Below are 18,434 nucleotides of genomic sequence, written 5' to 3' on the forward strand. Positions count from 1 at the left end.
TCTTGGTAAGAGGCGAGTCGGCGGCGCTCCTGTCAGGGGGGCTGCAGGTCCGGAGCGGTCGGTCCTCCCCTTCCCCCGACCCCAGCCCTAGCCGCAGTGGAGCCGGAGCGCGCGGGTGCGCCCCACCACCGCCGTCACCATGGTAAGACTCGAGCCGGGCTCAACTCCCGCGTCCGGCCTTGCTCGACCGTTCTTCCTGCTACCGGCCTGTGCTGGGGCTGGAGGAGCCCCGCCCCAAGGGCCGGGAGCCGAACACTTCCTCGGGGCTCTGGGGGCTTCTCCACCCTGTGATCGACTCCCCAGGAGATCCGAGGGACCTGACTGCAGTCCCTCTAGGGTCGCGCCCACACCCCTCCCCCGCCATCAGCTAGGCACCCACCTCTGCCGGGATCCGGGCCCTAAAGCGGGCTCGGGGTTTTTGCTCTGCAAGAACCTACCTGTTAGTGATGGGTCTTGGACCCCACGCTGCGGACCTGGCCTCTGGTGTCCAGCAGGTTCAGTGGGTGCCTCGGCGCCCCAAGCTGGGCTTCTGTCAGGGATTTACTTCGTTCTGTAATCAACTCACCTCTCATCCCCGGTGTTCCGTAGGCCGTGGATGTTTGAAATCTAAATCATTAGTGTTGAGGACTTTTTCTTTAATTTGTTCGAAAAGGAGAAATAGAGGCAAGTGGATAGGGAGGCACAGAACGGGAAGGAGTAACTTCTGACAGTGATATGGCACTAATTGTTAGGACCCAGCTAACCCAGAAACCTGCTACCCGCTTCTGTAGATCTTAGGTGTGTCCATTTGTTGGTGTGATTGGGTATACTCTGTGTATAGAGCATTGGGAAGATGCGAGCCAGTCATGGAGAACACAGGTTTTCTGTCTTCAAGGAGCTTATAGTTCAGGTGAAGTGTGGATGTGGCATACCGTAATCAGATGTCTCACAGGAGTGAGAGGGATTTATTCTTTGGGACCTGTTACTTGCCTTCAGTTGAATTATCTTCGTGTTCTCATCTGTGGTGGTGGTGGTTTAGTGGCTGAGTTGACTCTTTGGGGATCACATGGACTACCAGGTTCCTCTGTCCAGGCAAGAATGCTGGAACGGGTTGCCATTTTCTAACCCCATCTCATCTGTAGTAGAGAAGGTTAAAATTAATGTTTGTGAGAGATGAAACAAAACATAGTGCTCACTCCACTACATCTGGCTTCATCACTACGATTTGTGAATATTTATGAAGTAGGAGAAGTTTTTTGGTTCCAAACAAGCGAATAATTTTTAAAGTGCACTTCATGTCCTTTAATCTTTGAAGGATGTACTTATTTCTCTTTTTGTCACTAGATTAATAATTTGATTTAAAACATCTTCCTACGCACTTCATAGATGACAATATAATTTGGTGCCAGTTATACTAAGTTCTGTTCACAACATTTTTAGATGAAAACTTGGTGAGGAGATTCAGGCTTGGACTTTAAATCACTTAACAGTTTTTTTCAGCTTCAGGCATATAAATTGCATCAAGCAGGTTTGTCTCATAAAACTTTTATGTTGGACATAAAATTTCCAAAAACTCCTTTCTTCATTTCCACTAGGAGGCTTAGTATTCGGGTAGTGATTTTAAAACTACTTTCTTTTTACATCTTGGATGTACATGTAGTGCATTTCAATAACATTAAAAGCAAAATTAAAGGCTTTATTATATAAACCAAATGTAGATAATCTTAACAAAAACCTTGTTTGTTGAAAAGTTTGGGAACGTCGTGGTGCTTTTTTCCCTAGTAGTATTTTTAATTCATCAATAACCAGAGGATCCATAGGGCCCTAGGTGTTACGTGGTAAACATAAAAACATAAATTTTGCATGTTATTTGGACACTGCATATACATATGGTTGTGTCACATTTAAATATGCCTATAGTTCTGAATTATTTGGAACTTGGCGTGATCCAGATACCTACAGATTTGTGTACTCTGGAGAACAACTTAGCTCAGTACATTCTGCTCTGTTGAGTCTTAAGGCATTATTAAGTATTTTTCTGTGTAATATTTATGGGTTCCGTTCCTTTACAAAGAGATCCCTGGACAAAGAAATGTCCAAATAGGGTAACATTTTGCAAAGATTTCTTGAATCTAAAAGCTGTATCCAGAGTTCTAAAAGTTGATCTATAATAAAATTTTCAAACATGTAAGAAAGTTGAGAGCTTTACAATGAACACCCATGTAATCACCAGCTAGTCTGTAATTAACATTTCACTATTTTTGCTTTATCACACATCTAATTATTCACCCATCCTGTGGTCATCTTTTTTTTAGTGCATTTTAGGGGCTTCACTGGTGGTCCAGTGGCTAAGACTCCATGCTCCCAATGCAGGGGGCCCGGGTTTGATCCTTGGTGAGGGAACTAGATCCCACATGCTGCAATTAAGAGCTCATATAGCCAAATAAATAAATATATATATATATATAAATGCACTTTAAAATAAATTGTAGATATCAGTATGTAAATGTTGGTTTTTAAATAGTAAATTTCCTTTAGTTTTAGTGACTGAACTTGGTGCAAAATGTCCTACACTGCAAAGTCCTCGTAGAGAAATAAAATGAACAAATGGAAAAAAATAATGATTTATGATGACTTTGTTATAAAATCAAGTACAAAAAAAATCTTTTTTTAAAATCTTTTTTCTAGTTTTCATCAAATTTATGAGAACATGTCTTATTTTCTTAACATTTGTCAGGTATCATTATAGTCAGTTTTTTTCCTTAATAAATTTATATTTGAATGAACTTGATATTAAGTCTCATTGTAGCCCGAATCTGTGAAGTCTTTGCTTATCTACAGAGTGCTATTCTTTTCTTATTTACTAAGTATGGGGAGTGAGTAAGTTTATTGTAGTGATCTCATTAAATATCAGTGATCACAGTATGTTCAGTTCCCAAGAATCATTAGTTACTAGAAAGCTAGATTTGGATTTCTATGGCTGAGATTGGAGGCTGGGACAGGGGGCACTGAAATCCTACACAGAAATAACTAATTCCCAATTAGGGGGTATTGAGTTTCTGTTGATTTGCCATCTTGTTTATTCTCCAAATAGAAAGTACACTGCAGAAACTGAGAACAATGTCCTTTTATTTTTATACTCTACTACAAGTTTTTTGTTTTAAAACAGGAACTTGGTGATGAGCTTAAAACTCTTCACTGAGTAACTTCTAGTTTTGGCTTTGTTTGGTGCTCTGTGTTTTATTGTAATCTCCCCCGATTTGATATTATCTGTAATCACTTCATGCAAGCAAGAAAGACAAAATGATCCTCTATGACAGTTGTAGAAACTAGCCATAATATGATCATGAATTATATAGAGATCATCATTACAGTGAATTACAAAGAACAGAGTTACTGACTAATTGTGGAAGTGAGGAATACTGAAGCATTTAGAGGTTCGAGGAAGTCTTTGACTTTTTTCTTTAGGAAATTGTTCGTATTTTTCCTGTTATTTTTGGACCTCTATAGCTAGTGGAGATGAAGGGATGATATGGCAGCTGTCTGACACACATATACTATAAACATACATATGATTTGTTTTGGTTAGGCAGTTTGCCTTTCAGCAGCTTAATATTAATGCAAAACATGGTTCCAAAGTAGTTATCACTGGAGCAGTGGGTGTGAAATGGAAGCATTGCAAATTTTCTGTTGCTATAGTTTTCAAATGCTTAGAGTTACAGTATCATAGAGATGCAAAAGCACTTTTACATAAACTAACCTCTATTTTGGGCTTCCCTGGTGGCTCAGAAGGCAAAGAATCCACCTGCAATGCGGGAGACCTGGATTCAATCCCTGGGTTTGGGAACAGTTTGGGTTTTCAATTCCTGGAGAAAGGAATGGCTACCCACTCCAGTATTCTGGCCTGGAAAATTCCATGGACAGAGAAGCCTTGCAGGCTGCAGTCCATGGGGTCGCAAAAAGTTGGACACTTCACTTCAACCTCTATTTTAGGTGTATTTCAAGAAGCGATTAAGTGACATCTAATGTAATACAATTAGTGGTAGAGGCAGAACAGAAATCTAATTCTCCAGCTTTCTTTACTCAAGGAACTTGGATAGGAGAGTGTTGTTATTTAATCTAAAAACAAATGATAATATATTCAAAGTATTTTAAGTATGTTAAGAGAAAAGTTGTCTAACAAAGTTTAACCTATTGGGGAACTTTATTTTTTAAAACAATCCTGAGGAGATCCATAACTCTGGGCCCAGAGCTAAAACTCTGTGCTCCGGATGCAGGGAGCCTGGGTTCGATCCCTAGTCTGGGAACTAGAACCCACATGTTGAAACTAAGATCTAGCATGCTGTAAGGAAAATTTTTAAAAAATCCCTTGTCAGCTAAGACCTGGCACAGGCAAATAAATATTTAAAAAAAAAACAAACGCAAGGACTCTTGAAAGTTTGTTTTTGGTCTAAATGCTCTTTTCCAAAAATGTAAAAAACAAGTAAAATAACTGTATAGAGAATTATACTTATTCACTGTTTTCCAAAGAAAATCAGGTCAAATTACAGTAGGAAAAATTAACCTGCCTTTTAGTCTATACTGTATTTTAATAATTGGTAAACATTGATATGAAGAGAAAATTATTTCAAGGCATTTAAGAAGACGAATGTTGATTTAGAATAGGTTAAATTTATCTTGTTGACCATACCTCCCAACCAAATTATTAACTGCTGTGTTAACATGAATAATAATGAATAGAAATCTATGTCAACTTTGTGGGAACTGTGATTGTGATGTCTTGGGTGTTTTGAAGTTGACAGTCGTACTTAGTCTTGGGCACTTTGGTCCTACATTGGGAGCCTTATTTGCTTGTGTCTGAATAATGGAATGACTCATAAGAGAGGACCTACTATTTTACCCTACGGTTCTTTCATCTTTACATACTCAAATTTCCTGATTGATCAAAGCATAATTTAAGCAGTGTTTCTTCCATCAAATCTTCATGATCTTGTGAGCTAGAAGTAATCTCTTCTTCCTCTGAATTCCCATAGTGCATTACTTTACACATTCTGCCTAGTTTGTGTCTTATCCCTGCTAGGCTGCTGCTGCCTTATAATTATTTAGTTAATTCTTATACTAATACAGCCAGAATGGAGATTGCCAGTACCTGTAGTTAGCCTTTGACCATGCCCAATTGATAAAGCAAAGTGAAAGGATTGCCCGCCTCCATAGCATACACCTTTCTGGTCACAGGTTGTCTTTAATTTCTTTTTCCCTTTAACGTTGCCTTGATGTTAATTTTTACCTAAACTCTTATCCATATGGTATGGAGGTGTTTTGAATTCTAGCTGCCTGAGAAGTACCCTGAAGCCTATAAACATTGTTTCTAATAGAGTTACTGTTATTAGATATATTAAATATGGGCTTTGTAGTTAAACAGCATTTATATATAAGTCTGAAGGTTTGGTCTGAGCAATCCTTTCTCTGGGTAGATTTTTAACTTCAAGTGTTTAAATTGTGCTGTGCTTAGTATTTCTACTGTGGCTTATTTTATTCATCAAAATATTGTAAAATTCTCGGGTGGGGGAATCATACTTCCTAAGACTGTGATTCTCAGCCTTCTTTTGGTGAGGAGGGCCTTTGTAAGTATTTATAATATGCTCCCAGTTATTAGTAATATTTCTCACTGCATAAAGTGATTTCTCTATGGATCATTTGAGGATTACTACTCTAGAGGATCTATGAATTTTCTGACATTAAACATAAAATTTTTTTAGGGAGTGTGTGTCCATTTTTAATCTGTTAAAATATTGCCAAATCCATAAAGGTAAAAATCCATTGCTTTGAAATGACAAAGGTTTTAATAAGATGCATTTCTTGGCAAGTTTATTATTAATAATGATGCTGCTTTACATTGTGAGTATATGTGGTATAATTTGTATATAAGTGTTGTGGTATAAGTGCTTTGGCTTACAGTTTTGTTATACTCATTTGGTCCTCATAATAACTTGTGAGATTGTCCGATGATGCTCCATTTTCTAAAGGAGGAAACTGAGGCTGAGAGGTTCAAACATAACTTAAATCAGACAGATAGTAAATAAAACAAAAACTAGGATCCAGATCTTCTCAGTTCCAGTCATTTAACTTTCCTGGTATGTTAACTTGATTCTTTGCAAATTTAGAACACTATTTCTAATTCACATAGTCTTTGGGAAAAGAAAAAACCAATGTGAGATCATCTCAAATATAAGGAAATTCTTCATTTTCCTGATGAGAATATTAAGGAAACCTTTTTGGAGTATATAAACTTTTAGGACTGTAGCACAAATATTTAAAGTATTTATAAATTTACATATGTTCTTAAAGTATTTAATAATTTACTTAAATATACTGTTGATTTTTAAATTGAAAAATAATTCATTTTTTTTCTGTTCTTATGTTCATGAAACAATTTATCCAAATTCCTCACAGGCATCATCGTCACTAGGTGTGCTTTTTGAATTACGGTTTCCTAGAACTTTTACATACAATTTTTAATATTTAGCACTTTTTGAATACATATATCATATTGATACTTTTGGAAACTGTATTATGAGTCATAAAAACCCATTTGTATTACAGTAGAGCGATTGATTTTAAAAGAAATATTTATTGGGAATTCCCTAGCAGTCCAGTGGCTGGGACTCTGGGCTTTCACTGCCAAGAGCCCAGGTTCAGTCCCTGGTTGGCAAACTATTTTAAGATCCCGCAAACCACATAGTACAGAAAAAGAAAAAAAAATCATTACTGACATCCAATACATGAAATTGTGAGTTCTGATCCTCCGGATAATTTATAAATCAGATGGCATTTTATTAGTACATGTAAAACTATCAGTTTGAGATTAAGGATAAAATCTACCCTACACAATTCATTTAGATGTTCAACGTAAAGTGATTGAGAGAAAATCTTTAATATGAAAGACTGTAGAAGAATTTGAATCTATACAACTCTTTTTTTTAAATAAATATTCCATGTCTAAAAAATACTTTTAACGAGTAATTAGCCTCCAATTAAAATAAATAAATTTATATTAAAATACTTTTAATGGATATATCATACCTTAAATTTATCAATAATTTCTTAATGTCATTAGCTGTTCGTTCACTGTTCATATTTTCCCATTTGTCATATAATTTTTTTAAACAATTGTTTGAATCAGGATTCAAATAAGATTATACATTGTGATTGGTTGACATGTCTCTTAAGTCTCTTTTAATCGATGGGTTTGCCCTCCATTCCTTTTTTATTCATGGACTTCCCTGGTGGCTCAGACGGTAAAGCGTCCGTCTACAATGTTGGAGACCTGGGTTTGAGCCCTGGGTTGGGAAGATCCCCTGGAGAAGGAAATGGCAATCCACTCCATTACTATTGCCTGGAAAATCCCATGGACAGAGGAGCCGGGTAGGCTACAGTCTATGAGGTCTCAAAGTGTCGTACACGACTGAGCGACTTCACTTTCACTTTCTATTTCCCCTTTCCCAGCCCCTGGTCCCACTCATCTACTTTCTCTCTCTGAATTTGTTTATTCTGGATGTTTCATGTAAATGGAATCATGTGAGATGTTGCCTTTTGTATCTGGTTTCTTTCATTTAGTGTAATATTTTCAAAGTTCATCCATACTATAGCATATTCTTCATTCCTTCTTAAAGCTAAATAATATGCCATTGTATGGATGTACCACATTCTGTTTATCCAGTCATAGGTTGGTGGATATTTGGGTTTTCACTGTTTGTTTACTTATTTAAATACACAGATTTTTAGTTTTTTTGGCCCTGCCTTGTGACTTCCAGGATCTTAGTTCCCTTACCAGGGATTGAACATGGGTCATGGCAGTGAAAGTGCCAAATCCTAACCACTGGACTGCTAGGGAATTCCTAGTTTTCACTTTTTATTATGTATTAGGTATTTTGAATAATGCTGCTATGAACATGTGTACAAATTTTTATGTGACAGCTCTTTTATGAGGGCTCCTATTGGGGCAGAAATCTTACTTTATTTGGATATATGTGTCAAATATGACACATACAAAGACATACCTGCTTATCACTCATAAACTAAAGCAGCAACTACCTTTTCTTTTTTCTTTTTCTGCCAGAAATATGCAGATGGTTGAAACATGAACCTCATGATAAAAATTAATGTGAAAGCAAATTTTTGAGTATATTTGGTTTTATTCTTCTAAACAAGTCTAAGTCTCTTGCTTGGTGATAATTTTAGGTCAGTTTCTTCTCCTTGAAGATTAAGGTATTACTATGTGTGTACCAAGGCTTCCCTGGTAGCTCAGCTGGTGAAGAATCCGCCTACAATGCAGGAGACCCCAGTTCAATTCCTGGGTCAGGAATATCCCCTGAAGAAGGGGATGTTCTTGGGCTTCCCTGGTGGCTCAGATAGTAAAGAATCTGCCTGCAGTGCGGGAGAGCTGGGTTCTATCCCTGGGTCAGGAAGATCCCCTGAGGAGGAAATGGCAACCCACTCCAGTATTCTTGCCTGGAGAATCCCTGTGGACAGAGGAGCCTGGGGGCTACAGTCCATGGGGTTGTAAAGAGTCGGACATAACTGAACGACTAAGCACACGTATGTACCAAGAATTATAGGAGTCCTTGCCCTTTTTTGAAGAAATCTTTATTTCACACTATTAAAAACATGAATGGGGACAATGTGGGGAATATAGTCTATAATTATGTAATATTTTTGTATGGTAACAGATGGTGACTAGGTTATCATGGTGAATGTTTTAAAATGTATAGAAATACGGAATAACTATGTTGTATACCAAAAACCAACATAATGTTGTAGGTCAGTTATACTTTAAAAATAGCCGATACAATATTATAAAGCAATTATCCTCTAATTAAAAATAAATAAATTTAATCTTATTGTTAAAAAAATAAACTCATAGAAAAGAGATCAGATTTGTGGTCACCAGTGACAGGGACTTGAGGGGGAAGGGAGATGGGATGAAGGTAGTCAAAAAAGTGCAAACTTCCAGTTATAAGCTAAGTACGTACTAGACATGTGGTGTACAATATGATCAATATAACTAACAGTGCTGTATCATATATATATGAAAGTTGTTAAAAGAATAATATCACGAGGGAAAAAAGTTTTTTTCTATTTCTTTTTAGCCATGCCAGCCAGCTTACAGGATCATAGTTCCCCGAGTAGGGATCGAACTTGGGTACTTCGTAGTGAAAGTGCAGAGTTCTAACCATTGGACCATGAGGGAATTCCCTTTTTTATGTTTCTTTAATGTTGTTCCTATATGAGATGATGGATGTTCACCAAACTTGTGATTTATATTAAGTCAAATCATTATGCTATACACCTTAAACTTTCAGTGCTGTATGTCAATTATATTTCAGTTAAACTGGAAGAAAAAAATAAAGATGTGAAATCACCATATACACTTAAAATACCTTAGAACTTTATATGTTAATTCTGCCTCAATAAAGCTGAATTTAAAAAAATTCTATAGCAACAACAGCAACAAAATAATAAAGACATGGAGTGGAAGATTTCTTTTGAAAAGAATAGATCATAACCTTGTTGCATTTTTATTCTATTTTGGGGATCTTTTACTCCCCTCAGTATATTTTCTTGCCTCTTGCCTGGGTGGTAACAGCAGCCTCCCAAGTAGTTGTGATGGTGAATGATACATTTCTTAAGTACAAAACTATTTACTTATTTTTAAAAATTATAAGTATTTTGGGGAAAGATGACTGTTCTGGGACTTTTAAGCAAGCTTATTTACCACTTTTAAAGTAATCAACTGTAATTTTTATACTCTATATTTTTCCATATATCTAAAATATCATCTTGTATTTTTAAATATAAGATATAAAAATATATTTATAAAATACAAAAATATATTTTTGACATACAGAGGCTCTTTTAGGGGCTTCCCTGTTATCTCAGCTGGTAAAGAATCCACCTGTAATGCAGAAAATCCTGGTTCGATTCCTGGGTGGGGAAGATCCCCTGGAGAAGGGATAAGCTATCCGCTCCAGTATTCTTGGGCTTCCCTGGTGGCTCAGAGAGTAAAGAATGTGCCTGCAATGTGGGAGACACTCCAGTATTCTTGTCTAGAGAATTCCCATGGACAGAGGAGCCTGGTGGACTGGAGTTCCTGGGGTTGCAAAGAGTCGGGCACAACTGAGCAACTGAGCACACATAGTTTTAAAAGAATATAATTTACAAAGCAAGATTCTTACTGAATGTATTTATTTATGAAGTAGAACTACTTTAAAAAAAAAAACCAACTTTTGAATTCTATACTATATAACTTTATGCCAGCATAATTAAGGTAAGTTTCAACATAGAATTGGTAGACTCAGGAGCGTAAAATTGTATTACTCTCTTAAATGTGTTTCTTTCTAAACTTGCAGTTGTTGATAGGATTTATTCTTGAGATTTCATGTGAGAAAATTTGCAGTGTTCATGGGAAGTATATCAATCAGTAAAAATAAAGATCTGTTTGGTAGAAGAAAGTTATTTGTACAAGATATAGATCAAACACTTTTTCACTATAAATTGTTTTTACCTAGCTGCTTGGACATAAGTGTGATGGTAATTATCTCTCAAATACCTTGATGACCTATTCTTGATGGATAAGGACATTATGTTCTCCTGTAATCACTATAAAACTATACTGATGTTTTGAAACTAAAAGAATATCTACTCAAATTGACTAACTTGTTTTTTTTTTCCAGCTGCTCACCTGTAGAAGAAAGATTTCTGTAAAACTGAGGAACCTGACCAATAGAATGTTAATATTTCAGAAGTTGTATCCTAGTATTGAGGCTTCCAATATGTGTAAATAGTCTTTCTGTTACTTGTCCTTATAAACTTCTGGGTTCCTGCAATGAAGAGACTATTAACACTAAACTTAATTTTCTTACTACTCTGCTAATGACATTTGGTCATATCTTCTTTGGTGCTTTGTTTTGTTTAACGAAATGCCAGACTCTGGAAAAAAAGGCTATTGGTCTTGATCATTGCCCACTGTCAAAACCTGTGTGAAACATTGAGCCACTTAGTTTTTCATTTTACAGATTGTTTGTGTGTCTGGAGGTAAGTTAGTGTGGGTTAATCTAAGAGCAGAAGATAAATTTAGACTCACTAGATATTTTAGGTAAAAATGAAAGGAAAGTTTTGGGGCCTTGTATAAGTATTCAGCCTGCCTGATCAGACCTCTGTAGAAATTTCTGTTTTTCCTTGAATAAGTTTAAGCTATTTATGGGTCTGCCAAAGCAGAGAGCAGCCCAGTTTTGAGTCACAGGGGACCCATTAATAATGTGTGTAGACTTAGAAAAAATTATTTCTTTACTAAGTTTTTCTCTAGATGTGTTATTGAAAAACAGGAGTAATAGCTTCATTTTCCTCTACTTCACCTTTATCTTATGAATGACATAGTATAATTAAAAGGCAATGAAGTAGAGTCTGAAAGTCAGCATTCTAGTAGTAGTTATATCACTAACTGAGTGTGGCATTCTACAGATCTGAGGATGTTGAGAAAACACATGTTAAAAAAATGATTAGTACTTATTTACATGTTCCTTGCAGGTGCTGTTGGCAGCAGCGGTCTGTACAAAAGCAGGAAAAGCTATTGTTTCTCGACAGTTTGTAGAGATGACTCGAACTCGGATTGAGGGCTTGTTAGCAGCTTTTCCAAAGCTCATGAACACTGGAAAACAACATACATTTGTGGAAACAGAGAGTGTCAGATATGTTTATCAGCCTATGGAGAAATTGTACATGGTACTGATCACTACCAAAAACAGCAACATATTAGAAGATCTGGAGACCCTAAGGCTCTTCTCAAGAGTGGTAAGAGTCCTGTAATATTTGGTTAAGGTTTTTGAATTTTAAGTTTTTTGTGTGAAACTATTTTTTCCCCAAAGCAGCTGATGCTTATCATTTTGCGTGTTCTATGCACCTAGTCCCCGTCCCAGCATCTTACGTCACATCTCCTTTTACTGGATATCCTAAGACTGTAAATATTACAAAGGAGAGTATGAACATTGCTCTTTTGTTTCCCAGTTCTCTAGCAGTAGCTATAACCTGCCCTTGTGGTTCTGACACTTGTTTGGCCATATTTTTAGAGACTATTCTTTCGGTGAGACTTGTTGATGTAGCCACACACATACAAAGGCTTATGCCAAAGACTTGCTTAAAGAGTAGTGGAAGGAGCTAGTAAAGCGATTCAGGCATATTGAAATTTATGTATTTTACAGGATAAGAGTGGGAAAACATAACTGCTGATACATTCTAAATATTTCTTTTCCATTGTTCCTCGTGATTAGATTCCTGAATATTGCCGAGCCTTAGAAGAGAATGAAATATCTGAGCACTGTTTTGATTTGATTTTTGCATTTGATGAAATTGTTGCCTTGGGATACCGGGAGAATGTTAACCTGGCACAGATCAGAACCTTCACAGAAATGGATTCCCATGAGGAGAAGGTGTTCAGAGCAGTCAGAGAGGTAAACAGGGTCTTCTTTGAGACTGCTGGTTTGTGTCTTTCTTCAGGCTTCTCTGTCTGACTTTCCTGTTTTTATTTACTAGTTTGGTCTGAACTCAAAGCTGCATCCAAGTATGTCTCTTTTCGTAGACTCAAGAGCGTGAAGCCAAGGCTGAGATGCGGCGTAAAGCAAAAGAATTACAGCAGGCCCGAAGAGATGCAGAGAGACAGGGCAAAAAAGCACCAGGATTTGGGGGCTTTGGAAGCTCCACAGTGTCTGGAGGCAGCACAACTTCTATGATCACAGAGACCATCATTGATACTGATAAACCAAAAGTGGCACCTGCACCAGCCAGGTATAATCTAGTGTAATCACCTAGAATACAGTTCTAGAATGGCAGATGAAGGCTTATATGTGTGTATCTCAGAGCAATATCTGATTTCTAGGCAAAATAAGGAGTGCCTTGATAAAGTAAGTTGTAATACTGAATTTGGCTGCATATTGATAATATGGGGATAAGAGAGAAATCTGATTGTGGTGTTTTTCCTTTCATGTGAAAGAGAGTTCTTTTACACATTTTACCGTGAAGCTCAATTTCCTATGAGAGTTGCCTTGTATTGGAAGAAGAGTTATTTAACTGTTTAAGGGACACATACTTTTAATCTAATGTTCATAAATGGATTTCAGGGAGAATCTAAACTACCTAAAATTATATGAAAAAGTTTGTTTGTACATAAGTATATTTATCTGGACAGAAGGTACAAAGTTTTCCTCAGCTCATACATGCTTATCAAAGTATACCTTTGGTCTTCGGATACTTGAAGCTTATGTGGTTCTTTTGTTTGTTTGTTTTCTGGTCATGCCCCTATAGCATGCAAGATCTTAGTTCCCCAACCAGGGAGTGAACCTGTGCCCTGCAGTAGAAGCACAGAATCCTAACAACTGGACCAACAGAGAATCTCTGAAACTTACATGTTACTAGTGATCCAGCTGCCAGTTCAAACAAGAAATAGTTTAGTGGTCCACTAAACACTAGGAAACTGTAGTTTTTCCCTTGAGGTATTCACATTTCTCTTAAAGAGCAGCTTTAGGGAAAGCTTTAGTGATAGGGAATTATTAATTAGTTTTTAACTTTAAATCATGTGTGAATTTTTTCTTATTTTTGCATTCTTCCACTTAGACCTTCAGGCCCTAGCAAAGCTCTGAAACTGGGAGCCAAAGGAAAGGAAGTAGATAACTTCGTTGACAAATTGAAATCTGAAGGTGAAAATATCATATCCTCCAATATGGGCAAGCGTACCTCTGAAGCAACCAAAGTGCATGCTCCACCCATTAATATGGAGAGGTAAGTGGTAACTTTTTCAGTAGGAACAGACCACATGGTGTTAAAAATTTTTTTATCTCAATACTTTATAAATTCTTTTTGTGTTTTTTAATTTTTCCAGATTTCAAAGACTTAAGAGTATATTCTAAACAGTAGGGTTCTACTGTATATTATCACACAGGGAACTACATTCAATATCCTGTGATAAACCATAATGGAAAGGAATATGAAAAAAATAAATATGTATAACTGAGTCACTTTGCTGTACAGTAGACATTAAACACAACATTGTAAATCAGCTACACTTCAGTAAAATTTTAGGTATTAACATGAGATATTCCCCCTCTGCCCTCTTCGAACCATGGCTGGGGACTCTTAGCCATCTATTTTCTGTTTAGAACTTAACCTTTCTATCAACTCTGTGGTGGTTAAATTAAACAAAAAATAACTTTTCTTCATGCTTAGTTTATACTTTGTCTCTTAAAATGAACTTTGAGTACTAGAACAGTGATTAGCTCTGTACTGTATTTTGGCATGTCTTTCTTTAATTAGGACAAAAATTATAAATATCTTTAGTAGCAAATTAATGTGTTATTTTTGCTTTTTAAGTATTTAAAGCCAGTATAGAATATTTTGATTTGTCTCTTATCTCAGGACTATGGTACTGGTTGGTAACATTTTTAAGTGGTAGTTATCAAGTTCACATTTTCATGACTCAGATTTCTTGTCTTGAAGCCCAGGCTTTCTACTGTTACTGATGATTTTGAGGTCAAGTGAAAGATGAGTCTGGGAGGATACCTCTATCAAGTGTGCTTCAAAGAGGAGTATATTGTGTGTCTTATTTTATATGAAATGAACAGGGTTTTGTTGGGATAAATCTTTCAAATCAATAAAGCTCCTGTGTTATTCCTAGTGGTTGCTCTGAAGGAGACAGGTTTGACACTATTTTAATAAGATGTTGGAGACTATCATGTACTTGAGAGAGCTTGAAGCTCTTTTCTGAATGTTGGAATACTTGAGCATGGAGCAAATGCTTATGAAGGTAAATGATACCATGCATTGTCTTCAGATATATGTCTCTGTGGTCTTGAGTCTCATGATTTTGTTTCTGGGAAGACTTAGAGGTTGGAATAGAATAAAGTAGGACGCCAGCATAGTTTTTTAAACCACTGAAGTTCACCCAGCTAAAAGCTGCTTTAGTGAGGAATATGGATAGATTGTACTTAATAATGGCCCATAGCAGCAGTACCTTTTATTTTATTTATTTTAAAAACTAGATTATACATTCATGTAGTTCAGAATTCAAAAGGTTCAAAGGATGTTGCACTAAAACTTCTTCCCACCCAGCCATTCAAGGTTCTCTCTTCAGATACAACTAGCATTAAATAGTTTTTGTATATATCTTCCAAGAGAGATAATGGGATGTTGCACTAAAACTTCTTCCCACCCAGCCATTCAAGGTTCTCTCTTCAGATACAACTAGCATTAAATAGTTTTTGTGTATATCTTCCAAGAGAGATAATGTATGTATAGATGAATAAAAATATGGTATAATTTCTGTTTTTCTCTTGTTATACATAAGTGGTGGTGTACTTAACACATTTTCCACTTGCTTTTTTCACTGCAGTTCAGTCACTCAGTCGTGTCCTATTCTTTGTGACCCCATGGACTGTAGCATGCCAGGGCTCCCTGTCTATCACCAACTCCCGGAATTTACTCAGACTTATATCCATTGAATCAGTAATGCCATCCAACCATTTCATCCTCTGTCGTCCACTTCTCCTGCCTTCAATCTTTCCCAGCATCAGGGTCTTTTCAAATGAGTCACTTCTTCGCATCAGGTGGCCTAAATATTGGAGTTTCAGCTTCAGCATCAGTCCTACCAGTGAATATTCAGGACTGATTTCCTTTAGGATTGACTGGTTGGATCTCCTTGCAGTCCAGGGGACTCTCAAGACTCTTCTCCAACACCAGAGTTCAAAAGCATCAATTCTTTGGCACTCAGCTTTCTTTACAGTTCAACTCTCACATCCATACACGACTACTGGAAAAACCATAGCTTTGACTAGATGGACCTTTTCAGCAAAGTTATGTCTCTTTTTAATACGCTGTCCAAGTTGGTCATAACTTTCCTTCCAAGGAGTAAGCATCTCTTAATTTCATGGCTGCAGTCACCATCTGCAGTGATGTTGGAGCCCACTGTTTCCTTCGTTTACCCATCTATGTGCCATGAAGTGATGGGGCCAGATGCCATGATCTTAGTTTTCTGAATGTTGAGTTTTAAGCCAGCTTTTTCACTCTCCTCTTTCACTTTCATCTAGAGGCTCTTTAGTTCTTCTTCACTTTCTGCCATAAGGGTAGTGTTATCTGCGTATCTGAGGTTATTGATATTTCTCCTGGCAATCTTGATTTCACCTTGTGCTTCTTCCAACCCAGTGTCTCTCATGATGTACTCTGCATAGAAGTTAAATAAGCAGGGTGACAATAGCCAGCCTTGATGTACTCCTTTCCCTGTTTGTAACCAGTTTGTTGTTTGATATCTGGTTCTAACTGTTGCTTCTTGACCTACATACAGATTTCTTATGAGGCAGGTAAAGAGGTCCGGTATCCCATCTTTTGAAGAATTTTCCAGTTTGTTATGATGTACACAGTCAAAGGCTTTGGCATAATCAATAAAGCAGAAGTAGATTTTTTCTGGTATTCTCTTGCCTTTTCTATGATCCAACGGATGTTGGCAATTTGCCTTTTCTAAATCCAGCTTGAACATCTGGAAGTTCCTGGTTCACATATTGTTGAAGCCTGGCTTGGAGAATTTTGAGCATTACTTTGCTAGTGTGTGAGATGAGTGCAGTTGTGTGGTAGTTTGAACATTCTTTGGCATTGCCTTTCTTTGGGATTGGAATGAGAATAGATCTTTTCCAGTCCTGTGGCCACTGCTGAGTTTTCCAAATTTGCTGGCATATTGAGTGCAGCTCTTTGACAGCATCACCTTTTAGGGTTTGAAATAGCTCAACTGGAATTCCATCACCTCCACTAGCTTTGCTTGTAATGATGCTTCCTAAGGCCCACTTGACTTCATATTCCAGGATGTCTGGTTCTAGGTGAGTGATCATACCATCGTGGTTATCTGGGTCCTGAAGATCTTTTTTGTATAGTTCTTCTGTGTATTCTTGCTATCTCTTCTTAATATCTTCTGCTTCTGTTAGGTCCATACCATTTCTGTCCTTTATTTTACCCATCTTTGCATGAAATGTTTCCTTGGTACCTCTGATTTTCTTGAAGAGATCTCTAGTCTTTCCCATTCTGTTGTTTTCCTCTATTCCTTTGCACTGATCATGGAGGAAGGCTTTCCTAACTCTACTTGCTATTCTTTGGAACTCTTCATTCAAATGGGTATAGCTTTCCTTTTCTCTTTTGCCTTTAGCTTTTGTTCTTTTCACAGCTATTAGTAAGGCCTCCTCAGACAACCATTTTGCCTTTTTGAATTTCTTTTTCTTTAGGGATGGTCTTGATCCCTACCTGCTGTACAGTGTCACGAACCTCTGTCCACAGTTCTTCAGGCACTCTGTCTATCGGATCTAATCCCTTGAATCTATTTGTCACTTCCACTGTGTAATCATAAGGGATTTTATTTAGGTCATGCCTGAATGGTCTAGTGGTTTCCCCTACTTTCTTCAATTTAAGTATGAATTTGGCAATAAGGAGTTCATGATTGGAGCCACAGTCAGCTGCCAGTCTTGTTTTTATTGACTGTATAAAGCTTCTCCATCTTTGGCTTCAAAGAATGTAATCAATCTGATTTCGGTATTGACCATCTGGTGATGTCCATGTGTAGAGTCTTCTCTTGTGTTGTTGGAAGAGAGAGTGTTTGCTCTGACCAGTGTGTTCTCTTCGCAAAACTCTGTTAGCCTTTTCCCTGCTTCATTTTGTACTCCAAGGACAAATTTGCCTGTTACTCCAGGTTTCTCTGAACTTCCTACTTTTGCATTCCAATCCCCTATGATGAAAAGGATATCTTTTTTGGGTGTTATAAGGAAATTTTTGTCTTCAGTTAAGTGAAAAATCAATTAATTGCTGGGAGAAACATCAATAACAGATATGCAGATGATACCACCCTTAAGGCAGAAAGCGAAGAAGAACTAAAGAGCCTCTTGATGAAAGTGAAAGAGGAGAGTGGCTTAAAACACAACATTCAAAAAACCAAGATCATGGCATCCGGTCCCATCACTTCATGGCAAATAGATGGGTAAATGATGGGAACAGTGACAGACTTTAATTTTTGGGGCTTCGAGATCACTGCAGATGGTGACTGCAGCCATGAAATGAAAGACGCTTGCTCCTTGGAAGAAAAGCTATGACCAATCTAGACAGTATATTAAAAAGCAGAGACATTACTTTGCCGACAAAGGAATGTCTAGTCAAAGCTATGGTTTTTCCAGTGGTCATGTGTGGATGTGAGAGTTGGACTGTAAAGAAAGCTGAGCACTGAAGAACTGATGCTTTTGAACTGTGGTGTTGGAGAAGACTCTTGAGAGTCCCTTGGACTGCAAGGAGATCCAACCAGTCAATCCTAAAGGAAATCAGTCCTGAATATTCATTGAAAGGACTGATGCTGAAGCTGAAACTCCAATACTTAGGCCACCTGA

At 37.2% G+C, this 18,434-nt stretch overlaps 1 protein-coding gene across 1 annotated transcript in view; it reads left to right on the forward strand.

Moving 5' to 3' along the window:
• The window catches only part of ARCN1 (archain 1), a 29,009-nt gene continuing 10,575 nt past the window's right edge, over positions 1 to 18,434 (forward strand). Inside the window, exons 1-5 of the mRNA XM_068987948.1 lie at positions 1 to 142; positions 11,566 to 11,829; positions 12,306 to 12,485; positions 12,614 to 12,819; positions 13,645 to 13,809. Of these exons, the coding sequence (XP_068844049.1) occupies positions 140 to 142; positions 11,566 to 11,829; positions 12,306 to 12,485; positions 12,614 to 12,819; positions 13,645 to 13,809 (818 nt within the window). The 5' untranslated portion in view covers positions 1 to 139. The remainder of the gene's footprint in view (positions 143 to 11,565; positions 11,830 to 12,305; positions 12,486 to 12,613; positions 12,820 to 13,644; positions 13,810 to 18,434) is intronic.

Source organism: Capricornis sumatraensis, chromosome 16 (genome assembly GCF_032405125.1).
Source record: "Capricornis sumatraensis isolate serow.1 chromosome 16, serow.2, whole genome shotgun sequence".
Classification (NCBI taxonomy): domain Eukaryota; kingdom Metazoa; phylum Chordata; class Mammalia; order Artiodactyla; family Bovidae; genus Capricornis; species Capricornis sumatraensis.